Below are 21,755 nucleotides of genomic sequence, written 5' to 3' on the forward strand. Positions count from 1 at the left end.
GTTGCTCTCTAGTTTCTCGCTCGTGCTTTGCCTCCTCTTCTTGCTCTCTCTTTTGCGAATAAGTTAGCCACCATATATGCTAGTCGCTTGCTGCAGCTCCACATATTTTTACCTTGCCTTACCTATAAGCTTAAATAGTCTTGATCGCGAGGGTGCGAGATTGCTGAGTCCCTGTGGCTCACAGATTACTATTACACCAGATGCAGGGCCTGATGATTCCGCTCCAGGAGACGCGTATGAGCTCAAGTGGGAGTTCGACGAAGACTCTCAACGATACTATGTTTCCTTTCCCGATGATCAGTAGTGGTGCCCAGTTGGGGGTGATTGGGACCGTGTCGCATGTTGGGTTCTCTTTTATTTTGGCGCCGTAGTCGGGCCATGAGTGTTTGGATGATGTAATGTTATTTATGTACTTGATTGACGTGGCGAGTGTAAGCCAACTATGTTATCTTCCCTTTCATTATTATATTACATGGGATGTTGTGAAGATTGCCTAACTTGCGACATATGCCTTCAATGCGATTATGTCTCTAAGTCGTGCCTCGACACGTGGGAGCTATAGTCGCATCGAGGGTGTTACAGGTATTGACGGAACTTATCTGCCTCGAAGCTCTCAAGATCAGCATTACGCACATATGCTTCAAATTCCTCCTTGATTCCTGCTCGAACCATGAAGTCCTCTAACGGCTATTCACAAGGCCGCACTTGAGCATCCCTTGGCGGTTCCTCGTCCGCATCGCGTATTGCGGGCCTGGGTCCTTGCTTTCTTGAAGAACCACCTTGGTACATTTTCCTAAACATATTTCTTCCTCTGAAAAATTTCTGAAATTTTTAGTAACTTCAAAATAAAAGTGAACCAAACTCAACAAAATTGATAGCAACTACTCCTACAGGTGCCTAGAGCCAATATCATGCATTAAAACTACTTTTGACCACATAAATTTGACATGCAAGCTCAAGAACAGGGTCACCTAAGCAGAAAAAAATTGCAATGAATAAAGCACTAGAACAAAAACTAATCAGACCATTGGAGGAGTCACATACCAAAGAACAATCCCCCAAAGCAGTTTTGTGAATGGAGCTTTGAGCTAGGAGATCGAAAATGGCAGCAAGATGAGCTTGGTCTCGGGTTTGAGCTGGTTGATGATTTTTTTGGGAGGAAGAAGGAGCGTGTGGTAGCTGGAATAAGTAGAGGGGACCCACGTGGGGTCCATGAGGCAGGGGGCACGCCCAAGGGGGTAGGGCACGCCCTCCACCCTCGTGGGCATGTGGCTGCTCCCCCTGCTGTGTTTTCAGTGCCAGATATTCTAAAATATTCTAAAAAATCATATTTAATTTTCAGGGCATTTGGAGAACTTTTATTTTTGGGGTATTTTTTATTGTATGGATAATTCAGAAAATAGACAGAAAAATGCTATTTTTGCTTTATTTAATATAAATAACAGAAAGTAAAAAGAGGGTACACAGAGTTGTGTTTTCTAAATTCATCCATCTCATGCTCATCAAAAGGAATCCACTAACAAGGTTGATCAGGTCTTGTTAACAAACTCATTTCGAATAATCATGAAACCGGAGAATTTTCAAATAACACTAGGTCACCTCAACGGGGATATGCATGTCCCCATCAATAAGAATATCATATTTCTTCCTGGCAGTAGGAAGAGGAAATTCAAAACCTCCAATAGTAATTGTTGAAATTTTTCCAATAGAATTGATACTGTGGACTTGAGGTTATTTCCTCGGAAAGTGTACCGTATGCTCATTACCATTAACATGAAAAGTGACATTGCCTTTGGTGCAATCAATAACAGCTCCTGCAGTATTCAAAAAGGGCCTTCCAAGAATAATAGACATACTATCATCCTCGGGAATATCAAGAATAACAAAGTCCGTTAAAATAGTAACGTTTGCAACCACAACAGGCACATCCTCACAAATACCGACAGGTATAGCATTTGATTTATCAGCCATTTGCAAAGATATTTCAGTAGGTGTCAACTTATTCAAATCAAGTCTACAATATAAAGAGAGAGGCATAACACTAACACCGGCTCCAAGATCACATAAAGCAGTTTTTACATAGTTTCTTTTAATGGAGCATGGTATAGTTGGTACTCCGGGATCTCCAAGTTTCTTTGGTATTCCACCCTTAAAAGTATAATTAGCAAGCATGGTGGAAATTTCAGCTTCAGGTATCTTTCTCTTATTAGTAACTATTTCCTTCATATACTTAGCATAAGGATTCATTTTAAGCATATCAATCAAACGCATACACAAAAAGATAGGTCCAATCATTTCAGCAAAGCGCTCAAAATCCTCATCATACTTTTTCTTGGATGGTTTAGGAGGAAAGGGCATGGATTTCTGAACCCATGGTTCTCTTTCTTTATCGTGCTTCCTAGCAACAAAGTCTCTCTTATCATAATGTTGATTCTTTGATTGTGGGTTATCAAGATCAACAATAGGTTCAGTTTCTACATCATTATTATTGCTAGGTTGAGCATCAACATGAACATCATCATTAATATTGTCACTAGGTTCATGTTCATTACCAGATTGTGTTTCAACATCAGAAATAGAAATATCATTAGGATTCTCAGGTGTGTCTACAACAGGTTCACTAGAAGCATCCAAAGTCCTATCATTTTTCTTTTTCTTCCTTTTAGAAGGACTAGGTGCATCAGTATTAATTCTCTGAGAATCTTGCTCAATTCTCTTAGGATGGCCCTCAGGGTACAAAGGTTCCTGAGTCATTTTACCTCTAGTCATAACTCTAACAGCATTATCATTATTTTTACTATTCAATTCATTGAGCAAATCATTCTGAGCTTTAAGTACTTGTTCTACTTGAGTGGTAACCATAGAAGCATGTTTACTAATAAGTTTAAGTTCACCTTTAACACTGGCCATATAATCACTCAAGTGTTCAGTCATATAAGCATTGCGTTTCAATTGTCTGCCAACATAAGCATTAAAATCTTCTTGCTTAACCATAAAGTTATCAAATTCATCCAAACATTGGCTAGCATACTTAGCAAGAGGGATTTCAGCTTTATCATATCTATAGAGAGAATTTACCTTTACTACCTGTATCGGGTTATCGAGACCGTGTGTTTCTTCAATATGTGATGAATTAAGACCATGTATTTCTTCAACAGGAGGTAAATTCTTAACATCTTCAGCTTTTATACCTTTTTCTTTCATAGATTTATTTGCCTCTTGCATATCTTCAGGACTGAGAAGTAGAATACCCCTTTTCTTCATAGTTGGCTTAGGAGTTGGTTCAGGAAGTGTCCAATTATTTTCATTGGTCAACATATTATTCAATAGAATTTCAGCTTGATCAACTGTTCTTTTCCTGAAAACACAACCAGCACAACTATCCAGGTGGTCTCTAGAAGCGTCGGTTAGTCCATTATAAGATATATCAAGTATTTTCATTTTCCTTGAGGGGATGATCAGGCAAAGCATTAAGTAATTGGAGAAGCCTCCCCCAAGCTTGTGGGAGACTCTCTTCTTCAATTTGCACAAAATTATATATTTCCCTTAAAGCGGCTTGTTTCTTATTAGCAGGGAAATATTTAGTAGAGAAGTAGTAAATCATATCCTGGGGACTACTTACACAACCAGGATCAAGAGAATTAAACCATTTCTTAGCATCACCCTTTAATGAGAACGGAAATAATTTAAGGATATAATAGTAGCGAGTTTTCTCATCATTAGTGAACAGGGTAGCTATATCATTTAATTTAGTAAGATGTGCCACAACAGTTTCAGATTCATAGCCATAAAAAGGATCAGGTTCAACCAAAGTAATTAACTTAGGATCAACAAAGAAATCATAATCCTTATCAGTAATAAAGATAGGTGAAGTAGCATAAGCAGGATCATATTTCATTCTAGCATTCAGAGATTTTTCTTTCAGCTTAGCTAATAGTTTCTTAAGATCACTTCTATCATTGCAGGCAAGAAAGTCTCTAGTAGTTTCTTCATCCATAACATAGCCCTCAGGAACAACAGGCAATTCATATCTAGGGGAGAATCTTCATCATCACTTTCATCAATATTATCATTTTCAATAATTTCATTCTCTCTAGCCCTAGCAAGTTGTTCATCAAGAAATTCACCAAGTGGCACAGTAGTATCAAGCATAGAAGTAGTTTCATCATAAGTATCATGCAAAGCAGAAGTGGCATCATCAATAACATGCGACCTATCAAAATGAATAGCAGAAGCAGGTTTTGGTGTCGCAAGCTTACTCAAAACAGAAGGTGAATCAATTGCAGAGCTAGATGGCAGTTCCTTACCTCCCCTCGTAGTTGAGGGAAAAATCTTGGTTCTTTGATCTGTCAAGTTCTTCATAATGATAAGCAGATATAAATCCCAACTGACTCAAAGAATAGAGCTATGCTCCCCGGCAATGGCGCCAGAAAATGTTCTTGATAAACCATAAGTATAGGGGATCGCAACCGTTTTCGAGGGTAGAGTGTTCAACCCAAATTTATTGATTCGACACAAGGGGAGCCAAAGAATATTGTCAAGTATTAGCAGCTGAGTTGTCAATTCAACCACACCTAGAAACTTAATATCTGCAGCAAAGTATTTAGTAGCAAAGTAATATGATAATAATGGTAACGGTAGCAAAAGTAATATTTTTGGGTTTTATAGTGATGGTAACAGTAGCAACGAAAAAGTAAATAAGCGAAAAACAATATATGGAAAAGCTTGTGGCCATTGGATCGGTGATGGAGAATTATGCTGGATGCGATCGATCATGTAACAGTCATAACCTAGGGTGACACAGAACTAGCTCCAGTTCATCAATGTAATGTAGGCATGTATTCCGAATATAGTCATACGTGCTTATGGAAAAGAACTTGCATGACATCTTTTGTCCTACCCTCCCGTGGCAGCGGGGTCCTATTGGAAACTAAGGGATGTTAAGGCCTCCTTTTAATAGGGTACCGGACCAAAGCATTACCACATAGTGAATACATGAACTCCTCAAACTACGGTCATCACCGGTAAGTATCCCGATTATTGTCACTTCGGGGTTAACGGATCATAACACATAATAGGTGACTATAGACTTGCAAGATAGGATCAATAACTCTCATATATTGATGAAAACATAATAGGTTCAGATCTGAAATCATGGCACTCGGGCCCTAGTGACAAGCATTAAGCATAGCAAAGTCATAGCAACATCAATCTCACAACATAGTGGATACTAGGGATCAAACCCTAACAAAACTAACTCGATTACATGATAAATCTCACCCAACCCATCACCGTCCAGCAAGCCTACGATGGAATTACTCATGCACGGTGGTGAGCATCATGAAATTGGTGATGGAGGAAGGTTGATGATGACGATGGCGACGGATTCCCCTCTCCGGAGCCCCGAATGGACTCCAGATCAGCCCTCCCGAGAGAGTTTAGGGCTTGGCGGCGGCTCCGTATCGTAAAACGCGATGAATCCTTCTCCCCGATTTTTTTTCTCTCCGAAAGTGAATATATGGAGTCAAGGTTGAGGTCGGTAGAGCATTAGGGGGCCCACGAGGCAGGGGCGCCCGCCCTGGGGGTAGGGCGCGCCCCCACTCTCGTGGACAGGGTGTGGGCCCCCTGACGTGGATCTTTCTTCCAGTATTTTTTATATATTCCAAAATAATTCTCCGTTGATTTTCAGGTCATTCCGAGAACTTCTATTTCTGCACAAAAATAACACCATGGCAATTCTGCTAAGAACAACGTCAGTCCGGGTTAGTTACATTCAAATCATGCAAGTTAGAGTCCAAAACAAGGATAAAAGTGTTTGCAAAAGTAGATACGACGGAGACGTATCATAGTGTTATGTTGGTGCAAGCAAGCAAAGTGTACACTCCAATTATTTTTTAAGCTTTCAAGGTGATTATGAAAGATCAATGGCTGCACGTTGTAGAGTATTGGATGGAAATAACAAATTTGCGGTTGCTATTGGGAGTTTGCACGGTGATTTGCAGTTTGAGGAGGAGCGCATAGTGATAGGTGATCCTTCGACCCAAACGGTTTCATGTAGTTGTGGAATGTTTAATAGAACAGGGATATTGTGTGGGCATGGTCTAAAAGTTCTGGATTTGATGAATATAAAGACATTGCCAACACATTATCTCTTAAAGAGATGGACAAGAGAAGCGCGCAATGATAGTATACAAGATAGGCAAGGAAGGAACGTGATGTAAAATCCAAAATTAGAAGCTCAACTTCGATACAAGGATCTGTCTCATAAATTTCACAATATGGCACATAGAGCAGCCAACTCTCCAGAATGTTGTGTGGTACTCAAAAGTGCACTTGATTCCGTTGCTCCACGCATAGATGAGTTACTCAATGCAACCCTTAGTGCTATGACCAAACCGTATAAAGACAAAGAAAATGTTGACCCAAAAGTGCAGCAAAGAGATGAGTTACTAAGTTCTACACGGTTGAAGAAAAAAGAGGTTCACTCATCAAACTTAATGAGAAAGAAAAATTGGCTTGATAAATTTATCAAGTGGAAGCACAAACCAACTAAAGCTACCACACCAATAAAAAGGGGAGCAAAGGTATGCTGCAAACGGTGCATGATATGTTGTATTATTCATTTGTAAACTAATTACTATAAATTTTCATTGGCAGCAACACAAGAAAAAGGTTGGTGTGCGGTAAAAGAAAAACGGTGGTGTCCAGCCTCAAGTACAAAATGAGAAGTATGAAAACGACAAAGGAGCAAATTTGGGGCTTCAAGGGGACAATGGCATCATCAGTTTCACCCAACTGTTGATGGCTCCACCTTGTGATGATGTTGATTTGTTCTAGCATGCAAGTTCGTTAGATAGTATTTTGGACATGGTTAACTATAGTATTTGGGGGCTATTATATTATTTTGTGGCCTAAGTGTACAAGTGAAATGGCCAAATTTCCACACTTGAACGATTGCTTCTGAATTTGAATGTCAAGTGGTACTAAATTTCAATGACAAGTGGTTCTGAATTTCATTGAAAAGTGTCTTGTTGTCCTTAAGAAATCTAAAGAAATACCGTGGAAGGATGGCAACATTGTTTGCTATTTCTCTACAATTTCTTGGTTCATTTATTTACATAACTCTGTACCTTGTCTCTTGTAATGTATGTACAACATTTATTCGGTGTGTATACGGTAGCAAATTTTCTAATGTATGTATAGTATTTATTGATGTTGTTTTTATTTCTAACTAACTGAAAATTGCTATTTGTATTGCTAACTAACTGAAAATTAATATTTGTATTGATAACTAACTGAAGAACTGTTGTTTGTATTTTCTAATGGCTGAAATCATCCAAGTCTAAAGCATTTTTCTTGTTTTTGTTGTGCTGGATAGATGCCTAGCAGCAAAGTCTGGAGCATATTTCTTTGTATTATATGGTTCACTAATAGCACTACTTGCTGAAATTACCTGATGCATTTTTCTTTCTCTGCTGCCACTAATCAATTCTGCACTATCCGAAGCACTTTTGTTGTTTAGTTGTGTTGGATGGATGCACAGGCGTAAGTGTGGAGGATGCTTTGCTTTAGATCGTTGCTATCCATTGGAGAGAAAATATCCGGTGCTACCAAGCTTTAGGTGCTACTGTGATACAAGCTTCTCGGCCGTCGGATTCTCGGATCTGATGGCTCTCAATAACTCTACAATATTTGCAAAAAAAACCTACAAGGAGTCCAAAATTCACGCATAGGTCTAGCAGATCCAACAGCTCACGGATGTCGTTAAATATAAGAATCCAACGGCCCAGATACCCGTATCATGGTAGCATTTAAGCCTTCGTAGCACCAGATACTCTCCCATCCATTGGATATGGTTTGGATGGCTGATACATGGCCGAATGTTACAGCGTGACTGCACAGAGGGAAGTCACCTGATCCCAGTGGACCGAGATCAGGTGACTTCCCTCTGTGCAGTCTTGGATGAAATGGAAGTCACCTGATACCCAGTCCAAAGTTGAGGGCACCTCCAATGTATTTAACTCAATTTTATAATCCCTACTCCTAATGGAGGAGTTGGTAGCCTGGTATGGTCTTTTTTCATCCGGTTTTATTTCATCCCATCTCTCACTACCCCTTTCGCTGGTTTTTCTCCCTCCCGTTAAAAAATCAAATCGCATTAGGAGGATCTTGTTTCGTGCGTGCTTTGGCAGGTGCTAATTCAATTCAATTACATAAATCTCTACTCCTAATGGAGGAGTTGGTAGCCTGGTACGGTCTTTTTCGTCTAGTTTTATTTCGTCCCATCTCTCACTACCCCTTTCGCCGGTTTTTCTCTCTCCCGTTAAAAAACCAAATCGCATTAGGACGATCTTGTTTCGTGCGTGCTTTGGCAGGTGCTAATTCAATTCAATTACATAAATAACAGGTAATTAAGAATTCAAAAATCACATCATATATATAGTATCACCTTCCTAAAAGATAGACATAAGATTTTTCTTGATAACCTTCCAAAACAAAATCAGATATTCCAGCATAACAAATCACTACTCCGGCGCGCTATGCCATTTATTATTATCTCTATTATTAAATGGCAATCACAAGTTTCCTAATACAATCTCTACTCTTAATGGAGGAGTTGGTAGCCTGGTACGGTCTTTTTTCGGCCAGTTTTATTTCGTCCCACCTCTCACCACCCCTTCCTCTGGTTTTCCTGCCTCCCGTTAAAAAACCAAATCCCGTTAAGGGGATCTTGTTTCATGCTTGCCTTGGCAGGTGCTGATTCAATTCAATTACATAAGTAACAGGTAATTAATAATTCATAAATCGCATCATATAGGTGAGATCACCTTCCTAAAAGATAGACATAAGATATTTCTTGATAACCTTTCAAAACAAAATCAGATATTCCCGCATAACAAATCACTACTAGGGCGCTATGCCATTTATCTACTATTAATTGGCAATCACAAGTTTTCTAATACAACAAAAATAACATATCTTTTTTCTTATGGGTGTACGATCAATAGGCTCTCGGCGACATAGCCGAGGACTGTGTGGCAACATGGATAACGACCACGATGAGCTCGCGACATGGGCGATCTAGCGTTCACCATGATGGATGACGACTATGCTCTATAGGATGTACACACGCCGACTGTTGTTGAAACGTTCGCGGGTGAGGACAACATGACACAACATTGGTCAGATGGTTCATGATATTGTAGAAAAGAGGGGTGTTCCAAACATAAGAAGGAAAAGGACGAGAAAGAAAAGGTGTTCCAAGAAATAAAACAAAAAAAATAAAGAAATAATATTCTAGTAAACAATTAGGAATGAGAACTAATCTCTACTCCTAATGGAGGAGTTGGTAGCCTGGTACGGTCTTTTTTCGTCTAGTTTTATTTCGTCCCATCTCTCACTACCCCTTTCGCCGGTTTTTCTCTCTCCCGTTAAAAAACCAAATCGCATTAGGACGATCTTGTTTCGTGCGTGCTTTGGCAGGTGCTAATTCAATTCAATTACATAAATAACAGGTAATTAAGAATTCAAAAATCGCATCATATATATAGTATCACCTTCCTAAAAGACAGACATAAGATTTTCCTTGATAACCTTCCAAAACAAAATCAGATATTCCGGCATAACAAATCACTACTCCGGCGCGCTATGCCATTTATTATTATCTCTATTATTAAATGGCAATCACAAGTTTCCTAATACAATCTCTACTCTTAATGGAGGAGTTGGTAGCCTGGTACGGTCTTTTTTCGGCCGGTTTTATTTCGTCCCACCTCTCACCACCCCTTCCTCTGGTTTTCCTGCCTCCCGTTAAAAAACCAAATCCCGTTAAGGGGATCTTGTTTCATGCTTGCCTTGGCAGGTGCTGATTCAATTCAATTACATAAGTAACAGGTAATTAATAATTCAGAAATCGCATCATATAGGTGAGATCACCTTCCTAAAAGATAGACATAAGATATTTCTTGATAACCTTCCAAAACAAAATCAGATATTCCCGCATAACAAATCACTACTCGGGCGCTATGCCATTTATCTACTATTAATTGGCAATCACAAGTTTTCTAATACAACAAAAATAACATATCTTTTTTCTTATGGGCGTACGATCAACAGGCTCTCGGCGACATAGCCGAGGACTGTGTGGCAACATGGATAACGACCACGATGAGCTCGCGACATGGGCGATCTAGCGTTCACCATGATGGATGACGACTATGCTCTACAGGATGTACACACGCCGACTACTGTTGAAACGTTCGCGGGTGAGGACAACATGACACAACATTGGTCAGATGGTTCATGATATTGTAGAAAAGAGGGGTGTTCCAAGCATAAGAAGGAAAAGGACGAGAAAGAAAAGGTGTTCCAAGAAATAAAACAAAAAAAATAAAGAAATAATATTCTAGTAAACAATTAGGAATGAGAACTAAAGATGTCAAGGAATGAGAAAGAAGAAGATGAGGCGTTGATGATGAACACACTAATGTTGACGTGCTGCTGGTTGGCGAAGTGGCTAGAATTAGAAGATGCAAGGAAGGACGAGAAAGAGAAGAACGACAATTATCCCTTGTAGCAATGAATGGTACATGGGTCGGAGGTGGAGCATATTGATGACTAGGAGTGTTCATATTTTAACTCGCATCTGACGTCAGTGTGCATTTACAAAGTTGAATGGACCTTTGAGAATGATTTCTATAGTTACTTGTTGTTTTATGTCAACAATATGTGTTAGGTTAACCCACTTTGTTATATTATAAACATGAAAAATTCCATCCCTGTTGCAATGCACGATGAAGATGAGGTGGACGTCATTTGGTTTTAAAGAAAGTGGCTCCAGCGAGAAATATCCCGTTGCAACGAAAAACCGAGCGGGAAGGGAAGGTTTCGACAGAAAAGGGGAAGATGCATCATGGGATGAGCTTTTTGTGTTGGACCCGTATGTTAAAAATAATATGATGGATAGCCCGTAGCAACGCACGGGTATTCTGCTAATAAATAGTAGTATAAACCACGAGTGGGACAGAAGCTCTGAAAACAAAGAGGCGGCTCGCTGTATAAGAGAAAGAGAATAGAAAAATGGGCAGCTCGATCAAGTGCTCCACATGGACAAAGCAAGTCACGCCACGGCGAGAACAGGAGACTTTGCTCGCGCTCCTCTTCCTCCGATGCCATCGCGCCGCGTCGCCGTGATCGGCGCGGGGGCCGCGGGCCTGGTGGCGGCGCGGGAGCTGCTGCGGGAGGGCCACTCGCCAGTCGTCTTCGAGCGCGCGGCCGGCGTCGGCGGCACCTGGCTGTACGATGGCGAGGCGTCGGCGGAGCCGCTCGGCGCCGGCGGCGTCCACGGGAGCCTCTACGCGTCCCTCCGCACCAACCTTCCCCGCGAGTGCATGGGCTTCCTCGACTTCCCCTTCGTCGCCGACGAGGACTCCGTTGACCCGCGCAGGTTCCCCGGGCACCAGGAGGTGCTCCGGTACCTCCAGGCGTTCGCTCGGTGGTTCGATCTCCACGGGCTGATCCGGCTCGAGACGGAGGTGGTCAGCGTCCGGCGCAGCGGGGACGCGAGCTGGAACGTGTCGTACTGCAGGAGGAAGCTCGCCGGCGCCGACGCTGGCGGCGAACTGCAGGAGGAGGAGGAGCAGTCGGAGGTGTTCGACGCCGTCGTCGTCTGCAACGGCCACTTCGCCGAGCCCCGCGTCGCCGAGAACGCCGGTAAGCTAGTATGCACGTAGTACTGCTCAGTGGTCGGCGAAGTTACTGGTAAAATTTTCATGACGGTCGATCCATGAACGATGTGCAGGTATAGACGGCTGGCCCGGGAAGCAGATGCACAGCCACAGCTACCGTGTGCCCGACCAGTTCCACGGCCAAGTCAGTAGTATCATCCTGAGCGGCCTTAATTTCTTCTTAATTTTGTGATGAACTTTGCAACATGCATGTATCATATTGGTAGGTCGTGGCGATAATAGGATACAACCCCAGCGGGATGGACATCTCAAGGGACATCGCCGGCGTGGCCAAGGAGGTCCACGTCGCCATTCGAGCGGCGCCTGCCGGGATGCAGAGCACCACTGCTCATGCCAACCTGTGGCTGCATCCCATGGTATATTAATACCAACTGGTGCTAGAAAATGTCGTCGATCACGCCCAGATCCAATCCTCTAATCACATGGAGCTACATTTTTTTTCAAATGGTTGGATGCAGATCGATCGTGCCGAGGAGGACGGCAGCGTGGTGTTCCAGGATGGCGGCCGGGTGAAGGCGGACGCCATCGTGCACTGCACTGGGTACAAGTACAGCTTCCCGTTCCTGGAGGATGACGAGGAGGCCGGTGTCGTCGCCGTCGACGACAACCGTGTCGGCCCGCTGTACAAGCACGTGTTCCCGCCGCGGCTGGCCCCTCGCGTCTCCTTCATCGGACTGCCATTCAAGGCGATCCCTTTCCTGGTGTTCCAGCTCCAGAGCAGCTGGGTGGCTGGGGTTCTGTCGGGGAGGATCGAACTCCCGTCGCCGAAGGAGATGATGCAGGATGTGGCGGCATTCTACACAGACATGGAGGCCTGTGGACGCCCTAAGAGGTTCACCCATGACCTCGGCGCAAGCATGTTTGAGTATGAGGATTGGTTGGTTGAGCGGTGCGGGCTGGAGAGGATCGAGGAGTGGAGGAAGGCGATCTATGTCGCGGCCAGAGGCAGGGTGAGGGACCGGCCCGAGAGTTATCGAGACGAGTGGGACGACGATGCCCAACTGCTAGAACAAGCGCACCGTGATCTCGCCACGTACCTCTGATGTACGCTCTTATATTTGTTTTACGGAGGGAGCATTTCTCCACAACGGTAATAACTTTTGTGCCTGACATCAAGATTTGAGTAATGAAGTGAGTGCAAAGCAGAAATAGGACACACAAATATGAAGAAAAAAAAATAGAGAATGCACCAGCCGGGAATCGAACCCGGGTCTGTACCGTGGCAGGGTACTATTCTACCACTAGACCACTGGTGCTTTGATGAGTGATTTCTTTGAACATTCCACCAATTTCAGATCTAGCAAACCTTTTCGGGAAAAAAAATATAAATAGGTACCCACTTTGATGAGTCCATTTACATCCTTCAACACATTATGCTGCCAGAAAGAAGAAAAGGATCCTAAACCAAATCATGGAACTCGATCTTGAGGTGAGCAAGGAAACCTATAGACCACAGTGCATTTGTTTTTCACTTCTCTTCGTGGCCATACACATAAAAAACAGAGGTCCAAATGATAAAGATCAATTACAAAATTCTGCATAGGGACAGAAGAAAACTTTGAAGAGCAAAGAGCAGCAATCTGTGCTCGCATCGTAGATATGGTAGCTATCCTGTAGACATAATTCTGTCCACGGATGGGGGACATAGATTCGACAGATAGCTGGCTGAGGATGCCAAACATGGGTGCAATGCTTGGCTGTGTAACAAATTCTTTTCAATTTTGGTTCTAGTTTCACTTTTTCTTTCTTTGGGTTAGTTATAAAAATGAAAAACGAAGGCAACTATATACAACACAAAAGTGAATGCAATCTTGCATATGGCAATAATTTCTATGAAAGATATATGATACTCTTCACAATATATAGGACATTTTTGCGAACCAGATCTTTCTTACTCCGTTCAAAATCAAAAGGGATTGAACAAACAGCAATAGAAATAACATGCATAGAAGGAAGTGGGAATTCATGCTGTTTCCTGTTGAAAAAATAGCAATTGAACAAACAGCAATAGAAATAGCATGCATAGAAGCAACCATATCTTGTTTCCTGTTGTGCCCCTGCATTGGAACGAAAATGAACATATGAAGATCAAATATAAGAATTCATTTCCTCAAAAAAAAGAATTCAATTCACATAAATTAACATCCAAATCCTCTGTTTCCAAACATAAGACATCTTGGCAGTTGCCAAAAATTTAGGAACACAGGTAGTACTATACAGTATATGGAACTGTTCGACTGAAAATTATACACGCTTCCAGATACAACATCTTTCAACAAAATTACAATAACTAGCAAGTAATAAGAGTATTTTTCCTTTGCTGCGCTAATTTAGAAGGCCGTCACTAAAAATTGACAAGGGTCAATGTCAAGCTCCTTTTCATACCAAACATGTATAGGAGGTTAAAATGCACCAAACTTCAGAAACATGATCTTACAACTGACTTGAATGATTCCACTGACAGGAAAATGGCTCAAACAAATATCTGAGATGCAATCTTTATATCATCCAGCACAAGGGAGCTTGTTGTGCATAGACTAATACTGAGTAGAAATAGAGGGTCTCAAAAAACAGTGTTTCACGACTGCACTTACTTCATGTGTCAATGATTCCAAAATAACATATCTGGTGCAGGCTTTTTGTATTTGGAAATAAGAATTTTTTATCTAGCATCCAGTAATTTTATATATGGCCCTTAATAATTTTGAGATACAAATTTTCAGTTTAGAATGGTACAAATTCCATGCATGAATGAGTTTCTGACCTTCTAAACTATGCACACTTATAGAAAATTGAACTTGTAAGTTTGGGCAAGAAATTCCAGAAGAATTCGCCACAGCAAACTGAACCTGCAAGACAACCCATACATATGAACCCTGTTCAAAGTTTTGCACTGTCCAGATTTTGGTCCTTCGGACCATGGTACCATGTATGCAGCTTCAAACTGTAAAAACAAGAATAATAACAAGATTTAGGTCTAGATTTCAACTATCTTTTTTCTAGATAACAGAATATTCAGTTTGAGTCAGCATGAGTACAATAACCATGAAAAAGGTAACTAAGAGGAACTGTCCAGTAGTAGACAAATAACAAGAATCATCCAGTGGAATTGGTCCACAGCAACATCCATCCTACCCATTCTGCAAAAAGAGCATTAGAGTCCAAAGGCAGGCTGTATGATGATATAAGAAAATTCAACCAAGTGACCGAGATGAGATGACGCTCTGCTTCAAACTGACTGTCGGCTCACTTATAACTTTAAGCAAGGCTTATTCTTTCACTCGGGTATGCACAACCATCGGGTTGAGTTTATCCAGAGCATCAGCCGTCTTACGCATTGTGCAAGAGGGTAGCAGCTACCACAGCTGGACGGCGGGATGGATGGATGCTCTCTACAAACTCAACGAGAAAATTGGCTCCCAGCTTCAAACTGATTATCGGCTGATTTAGCTCTAAGCGAGGCTCCTTCTTTCAATTGGTATGCACAACCATCCGGTTGAATTTATCAATAGCACCAGCGCCAAAAGGCAGCAACTACTACCACCAGAGTTGAATGGCCGGTGCTGATGCTATGGAAAAATTCAACCAGAGGATTGGCTCCCTGCTTGACTTACGACAGACGGGGGTATGTCACCAACATCGGGTTGAAGCTATCCATAGCACCAGCCACCTACCCACCGTTGGGCAGCATCAGCCACCATTGAATGGTAGGATGGATGATGCTATGGACAAATTCAACCAGAGGGTTTTCAGTTCTACTGATACATAGTGGAGCTTTCTGACCTTCTAAAGAATTTTCAGTTCAGAATCGTACAAATCCCATACATAGTGGAGCTTTCAGACCTTCTAAAGCTTGCACACTTACAAAACTAAGATGCGCAGAAGACCCCAGGTTAGCTGCAAAAAATTCTAGCAGAACTCAAAAGACAAAACACAAAAGACAACCAGAACACATGAACCATGTCACAGGACATTGTACAGACACCTTAAACACCAGGGAAATTCTACTACTTTCAATCCAATAGACTCCTCCCCTCTTCATCACCTTTGCACTGTCCAGATCTTGGTACCTGGGACAATGGATGCAGATTATAACTGTAAAAACAAGGAGTTCATTAGGTCTAGATTTTATAACTTGTTTAAAACTAGAGTCAGGATGAGTCCAACAACCATCCATAAATCAGGCAACTACTGCATTCGGGTGTACACAAATATGAATCATCCGATGGAATACATCCGTCCTACGCAGTATGCAAAAGGAGTATCAAAGTCTATTGGCACTTCTTTTGTGGATAATAGAATATTTAGTTAGAGCAAGGCAGATTCAAATTAGAATACATAACACTTAATCAGGCAACCAAAGGGAACTGCGTCCAATTATACGTCCAGAGCAAACATCCAGCTTACCCTTTCTGCAAGCAAAAGGAGTCTATCAGAGTCGATGGCAGGTTGTATGATGCAGAAAAACTCAGCAAGGATCCTTCTTTCAATTGGGATGCCAACCATCTGGTCGAATTTACCCATAGCACCAGCCATTGTACACATCGCGCAAAAGGGCAGCGGCTACCTCGGTAGAACAGCAAGATGGATGATGCTATGGACAAGTTCAACCAGAGGATTGGCTCCCCGCAGTCGACGATGGACCGGTTCGGCCGCCACCAGGGCACTCTAATCCCACCGGCCTGGATGTGCGCGGGAGCAAAGTTTCTTCTTTCAATCGGGTATGTCACAACCATCCGGTTGAATTTATCCATAGCACCAGCGCCGAAAGGCAGCAACCACTACCACCGCCCGCAGTTGAACGGCCGATGCTGATGCTATGTTCAAATTCAACCAGAGGATTGGCTCCCTGCTTGACTCACGACGGACGGGGGTGTGGCACGAACAATCGGGTTGAAGCTACCCATAGCACCGGCCATCCTACCCACCGTGGGGCAGCAGCTGTCGCCGTTGAATGGTAGGATGGATGATGCTATGGACAATTTCAACCAGAGGCCTTTCTTCTCTATGCCTTATTACTTCGGCGGTGGCGGAGGGCGGCGGCGCGCTGCCGTCCAGAGCGCGCCCGGGCATCGGAGCGGGCTGGCTCGGCCGTCGGGCGAACAGGTGGTGCGCGTCCGCCGGGAAGGGCGCCGTCCGTGGCGTGGGGGCCGTCGGGGCGTAAGAGAGAGGGCGGACGAACCTCGACCCGCTGCAACCCGTCGTCGCAGCCGCCGGCGAACAACACGGCGCGCTGCCTGAATCTGAATGCGCGCGGGCGGCCGCCGCCCTCCTCTCGTGGCGTGGAGCTCTCGGGTTAGGGTTTGTGGGATGGGCGCTGCCATATATATGCACGGCGCCGCTCACCCCCGTCCCGTCTCAACAACCCTCGCGTTTTGGAATGACGGCCCAACAGCCCACGCGCACTCGTTCCCTTTTTCTTTTCTTCTGTTGAGGCATTCGTGCACTGGTTTATCATCATAATCATCGTTTTCACGTATTTTGAAACACCTTGCCTAACAAAAAAACGTATTTTGAAACATCTTGGTGTAGTTAACAAATGTTCACATATATTTCAAAACACCATTTAAATAAAGCATTTTTCAAAAAATTAAAATAAAGTGTTCGTGTAATTTTAAAAGTGTGCACTCACTTTCTAAGATGTTCATGTAATTAAAAACAATGTTCACATGTATAAAATATGTTCATTACATTTACAAAAAAATCATGTATTAACAAAATGCATGTATTTGCATAAAATGTTTTCTTTGTAATGTAATAAAATTGGCATGCTTTAAAACATATGTTCATACAATTTCAAAAATGGCCATGTATTTTTCCGGCCTGCAACAGTAGAGCATTGCCCACATACAATAAAATTGTATGGAAACCAATCTGTACATTGTGGCCTAGGGCAAGCCAAATCTAGCTAAAAAATTAAAAGGGCATGGTACATGTCCGCGGCTCATCTTTTTGAAAAGATCGGCCAGCTCGCGGGCTGTCTGATATGGCATATCAGAGGTCTTGTTGTAGAATTTTTTATTTTTTTGCAACCCGGATTTTGTTGCAAAATTTTTTGTCATCTCCACCTTTTTGCAACATAACTGATGTTACGGGAGAAACTTCTGCAACATTGGTGATGTTGCAGAAGTTGCAAAAGAATCATCAGGAGCCAAGAGCACGTCTCGTGGGATACGTGTTGTGCGAGTGAGGCGGCGGATGGGAGCCAGAAAATTAGCCAGTTGAGGGGAATCATTTCCTAAAAGAAAACACATGTAAACATAAAAAGGAAAAACTAGATAATTACAACTTTGTACTAGGCCATAATTTGAACTGAGGGGCCATTTTCTTCTTGATTAAATATCAAACCAAAGTGAGCTCCCTTATACAGTCAAACTGGTTTGTGCAATTTAAAATGCTATGGAGAAGATGCCCTCCCTAGCTCAACCCATGGTTCGTTAGGATCCCGTTACGTGAATTACCGATCCTCTTTGTGATATTTTTGGATCCAATGTTCTTGGTTTCCTCGGCGGCCAACAATGGGGATTGGTTTGTCTTTATTATGTGTTTCCTTTTTCGTTTTTGGTTACAGTTCGGTTCCTTTCCTTTGTGCTTTTGTCCCAGCTTTTCTGTTTTCTTTCGGTTTTTAATCCTTCTTTCTATGTTTCCTTTTTCTTTATTTGTATTTATCTACCTTTTTATTTTATAATTAGTTGTTGCACAGTAAATATTTTCCCAAATGTATGAGGAACACTCTTCAATACACTAGAAACATCTTGTCAAATTTTCATAATACATTTATTCAATATTTGAACTTCTTTTAACAATATTTTGATGAGCATATTCTCGGATTTCTTTTCTATTTGTTCACAAAATTTCTTAACCTTTTAATATAATTTTAGTGGGAAAAAAGGGCGACGTAAATGGGCCACTCCACTTTTGGTTCATATAGGCTTTGTCGTATTGAGCGACGAATAAGAGGACTCAATGCTATCTTAGCTAATGCAGTTTTTTTTTACCCTGCCTTGGCTAATGTACCTCATAGGGCCTCGGGTATTGAGTTGGTTTAGTTTGCATGTATGGTGATCCACAACACCGTTAAACCAAGGCTGTCCGGGATTAGGTTGTGAATTTATTGACAAATGATATCCTATATCTAGGCAAGCCGATGACATGTACGGGCGACATGAATGATATCCTATATCATATTGACAAATGCAATGCTAACGTAAATTATTATCGTATGTCGGCCTTCTATGCCTTGATTAAGAACCGTGGTTTCTTTGACATTGGTTATAGTGGGCCAGCTTATACTTGGCGCAATAGTAAAATGCAAACAATGATGCCATGTTTAGGACTTGAGCTTGATGGCTTAGTTTCACCACAAAAAACACAAAGTTAAGTTACGAGTTCAAAATTATCTTCATAGTTACAGGAGGCTGTAATAAGACTGTGGAAGATAGAGCATGCATGTCGTGAGAGAAACCACTCACGGGATTTCAGATAGGACTGACACCTAGCAGGAAAATTGTCATATTCTTTTGAATTATCTGTTCATGCTATGCTTTCTACATTCGTCGTACAATATTATTTAGCGCTACTAGAAATACTTCTCGTTCACCAAGTTGGCATTAGAAGTCCCCTCATGGAAACAAGCATGTGTATTTTTCGTTTTCGTCTTCTCTTCCACATTAAGAGTGCCAATGAAAATTGAAAACAGAAACTTGTTGTCTCCCGTGCTTCAGAAAAGTAGCAAAATTCATCGACGAACGATGAAGCTTGACAATTAAAACCTCTTGACAATAAACTTGTCTGGTAAACACACGGCTCAAATGGTCAAGTGCCTTAGTGAGTGACTTATCTCATGAGCGTGCTCAACTACGAAGCAGTCATCACCCATCTTGTTGTCATGGTATTGCCCCATGACATACAAACTCACTTTATGCGCCCAAGAGCCTAAAGATGACCTCCCACGCATCCCATATATCCTTATCGCCCATAATGATCATGAAGGTATCGACACTCTTGTGGCTAAAAACACTTAGAATAGCACCTCCAAGAGGATGTCCGTAGCCTGGAATGCTTGCTAAGCAGTCCTTCTGGCTTGCCCTTGGAGACGTGAAACAGGTGGTGGTAAGCCAAAGAACTACTCTCAGAAGCCACCTCTTTTAATTCGCACCGTCACGCACACTAGGCTCAAGTGTCACATCAAAAACAATTTGAGGAAATTGCCTACACATATCAGGTTTTTGAATTGTTGAATGCTTGAGCAAATTCTTATGAAGTTTAATCTAGAAACGCGATAGATAAATCATGACTACTAGATTAAACATGATGACCGAACCAACAAAAAATACTTGACATCAAAACATGTATGTACAATAAAAGTACCATCTCTAGATGAAACACGTAGGAAGAGACGAAGTGACAACGTCTATGGAGGAGTGACGAAGCGAGCGTGTACATGCCCTCTTCTCAAGCTCTTGGTGACGTGTGAATGAGTTAACCTTGTATGTTGGTCTAACACACCTGAGGGAGTCCTGGATTAGGGGGTGTTCGGATAGCCGGACTATACCTTCAGCCGGGCTCCAGGACTATGAAGATACAAGATTGAAGACTTCATCCCGTGTCCGGATGGGACTTTCCTTAGCGTGGAAGGCAAGCTTGGCGATGCGGATATTCAAGATCTCCTACCATTGTAACCGACTCTGTGTAACCCTAACCCTATCCGGTGTCTATATAAACCGGAGGGTTGTAGTCCGTAGGACATCAACTCCATATACAACAATCATACCATAGGCTAGCTTCTAGGGTTTAGCCTCCTTGATCTCGTGGTAGATCTACTCTTGTACTACCCATATCATCAATATTAATCAAGCAGGAGTAGGGTATTACCTCCATCGAGAGGGCCCGAACCTGGGTAAAAACATCGTGTCCCTTGTCTCCTGTTACCATCCGGCCTTGACGCACAGTTTGGGACCCCCTACCCGAGATCCGCCGGTTTTGACACCGACATTGGTGCTTTCATTGAGAGTTCCTCTGTGTCGTCGCCTTTAGGCCCGATGGCTCCCTTGATCATCAACAACGATGAGGTCCAGGGTGAGACTTTTCCCCCCGGACAGATCTTCGTCTTCGGTGGCTTCGCACTGCGGCCAATTCGCTTGGCCATCTGGAGCAGATCGAAAGCTACGCCCCTGGCCATCAAGTCAGGTTTGGAAGCTTAAACTACACGGCTGACATCCGCGGAGACTTGATCTTCGACGGGTTCGAGCCACGGGCGCCACACTATCTCGAGGGGCATGATCTAGCTCTGCCTCCGGACAGTGTCCTGGAGGCCGCACACGCACCGGTTCCGACCCCTAACTCGAAGCCTATTGCGCCAATCGAGGATGAGCGGTTGGACGTCACCTCGGGGGCTGCGATCTCAAAGGCGATCGAGCCGAACGCCAGCCCCACACTCTGCATGACCCGTGACTCCGAGGATCCGGACTCCTCCCCGGACTCCGAACCCCCCGTGCCCCTGCCAATCGAATCCGATTGGGCGCCGATAATGGAGTTCACCGCCGCGGACATCTTTCAGCACTCGCCTTTTGGCGACATCCTGAATTCTCTCAAGTCTCTCTCTTTATCAGGAGAGCCCTGGCCGGATTACGGTCAGTGAGGATGGGATACGGACGATGAAGAAGTTCAAAGCCCACCCACCACCCACTTTGTAGCCACTGTCGACGATTTAACCGACATGCTTGACTTCGGCTCCGAAGACATCGACGGTATGGACGACGATGTAGGAGACGAACAGGAACCAGCACCTGTAGGGCGCTGGAAGGCCACCTCATCATATGACATATATATGGTGGATACTCCAAAAGATGGAGATGGCGATGGAACAGCGGGGGATGACACCTCCATGAAACAGCCAAAGCGCCGGCGTCAGCGGCGCCGCTCTAAATCCCGCCAAAGCAAAAACGGTGATTCCAGCACGGGAAATAATACTACCCCGGATAGTGTTGGAAATATGCCCTAGAGGCA

At 43.0% G+C, this 21,755-nt stretch overlaps 1 protein-coding gene, 1 long non-coding RNA gene, 1 other non-coding gene and 1 pseudogene across 3 annotated transcripts; 2 read left to right on the forward strand and 2 right to left on the reverse strand.

Moving 5' to 3' along the window:
* The window catches only part of LOC147973949 (protein FAR1-RELATED SEQUENCE 5-like), a 29,143-nt pseudogene extending 22,306 nt beyond the window's left edge, over positions 1-6,837 (forward strand).
* A 4,243-nt stretch (positions 6,838-11,080) lies between these two features.
* Positions 11,081-12,878, forward strand: LOC125511519 (flavin-containing monooxygenase FMO GS-OX-like 4). The gene is made up of 4 exons (XM_048676911.2): positions 11,081-11,712; positions 11,801-11,871; positions 11,954-12,103; positions 12,206-12,878. The coding sequence occupies exons 1-4, from the start codon at positions 11,106-11,108 to the stop codon at positions 12,788-12,790; spliced, it is 1,413 nt and encodes a 470-aa protein (XP_048532868.2). The 5' UTR covers positions 11,081-11,105; the 3' UTR covers positions 12,791-12,878.
* Positions 12,879-12,932: 54 nt separating this feature from the next.
* Positions 12,933-13,003, reverse strand: TRNAG-GCC (transfer RNA glycine (anticodon GCC)). Its single transcript has one exon. It is a non-coding gene; the product is annotated as a tRNA-Gly (tRNA).
* Positions 13,004-15,493: 2,490 nt separating this feature from the next.
* Positions 15,494-17,039, reverse strand: LOC147973950 (uncharacterized). The gene is made up of 2 exons (XR_015603073.1): positions 16,155-17,039; positions 15,494-15,817 (listed from the first exon to the last, which is right to left on the reverse strand). It is a non-coding gene; the product is annotated as an uncharacterized LOC147973950 (long non-coding RNA).
* Between the last annotated feature and the right edge of the window lie 4,716 nt (positions 17,040-21,755).

This window comes from Triticum urartu, chromosome 5A, assembly GCF_056163025.1.
Source record: "Triticum urartu cultivar PI428250 chromosome 5A, HENAU_Tu73, whole genome shotgun sequence".
Classification (NCBI taxonomy): domain Eukaryota; kingdom Viridiplantae; phylum Streptophyta; class Magnoliopsida; order Poales; family Poaceae; genus Triticum; species Triticum urartu.

Coding starts and splice junctions, on each gene's coding strand:
- LOC125511519 (XM_048676911.2), top strand. CDS start 11,106: ATGGACAAAGCAAGTCACGCCACGGCGAGAACAGGAGACTTTGCTCGC. Junction 11,713..11,800: donor CCGCGTCGCCGAGAACGCCG/GTAAGCTAGTAT, acceptor AACGATGTGCAG/GTATAGACGGCTGGCCCGGG. Junction 11,872..11,953: donor CCGACCAGTTCCACGGCCAA/GTCAGTAGTATC, acceptor TCATATTGGTAG/GTCGTGGCGATAATAGGATA.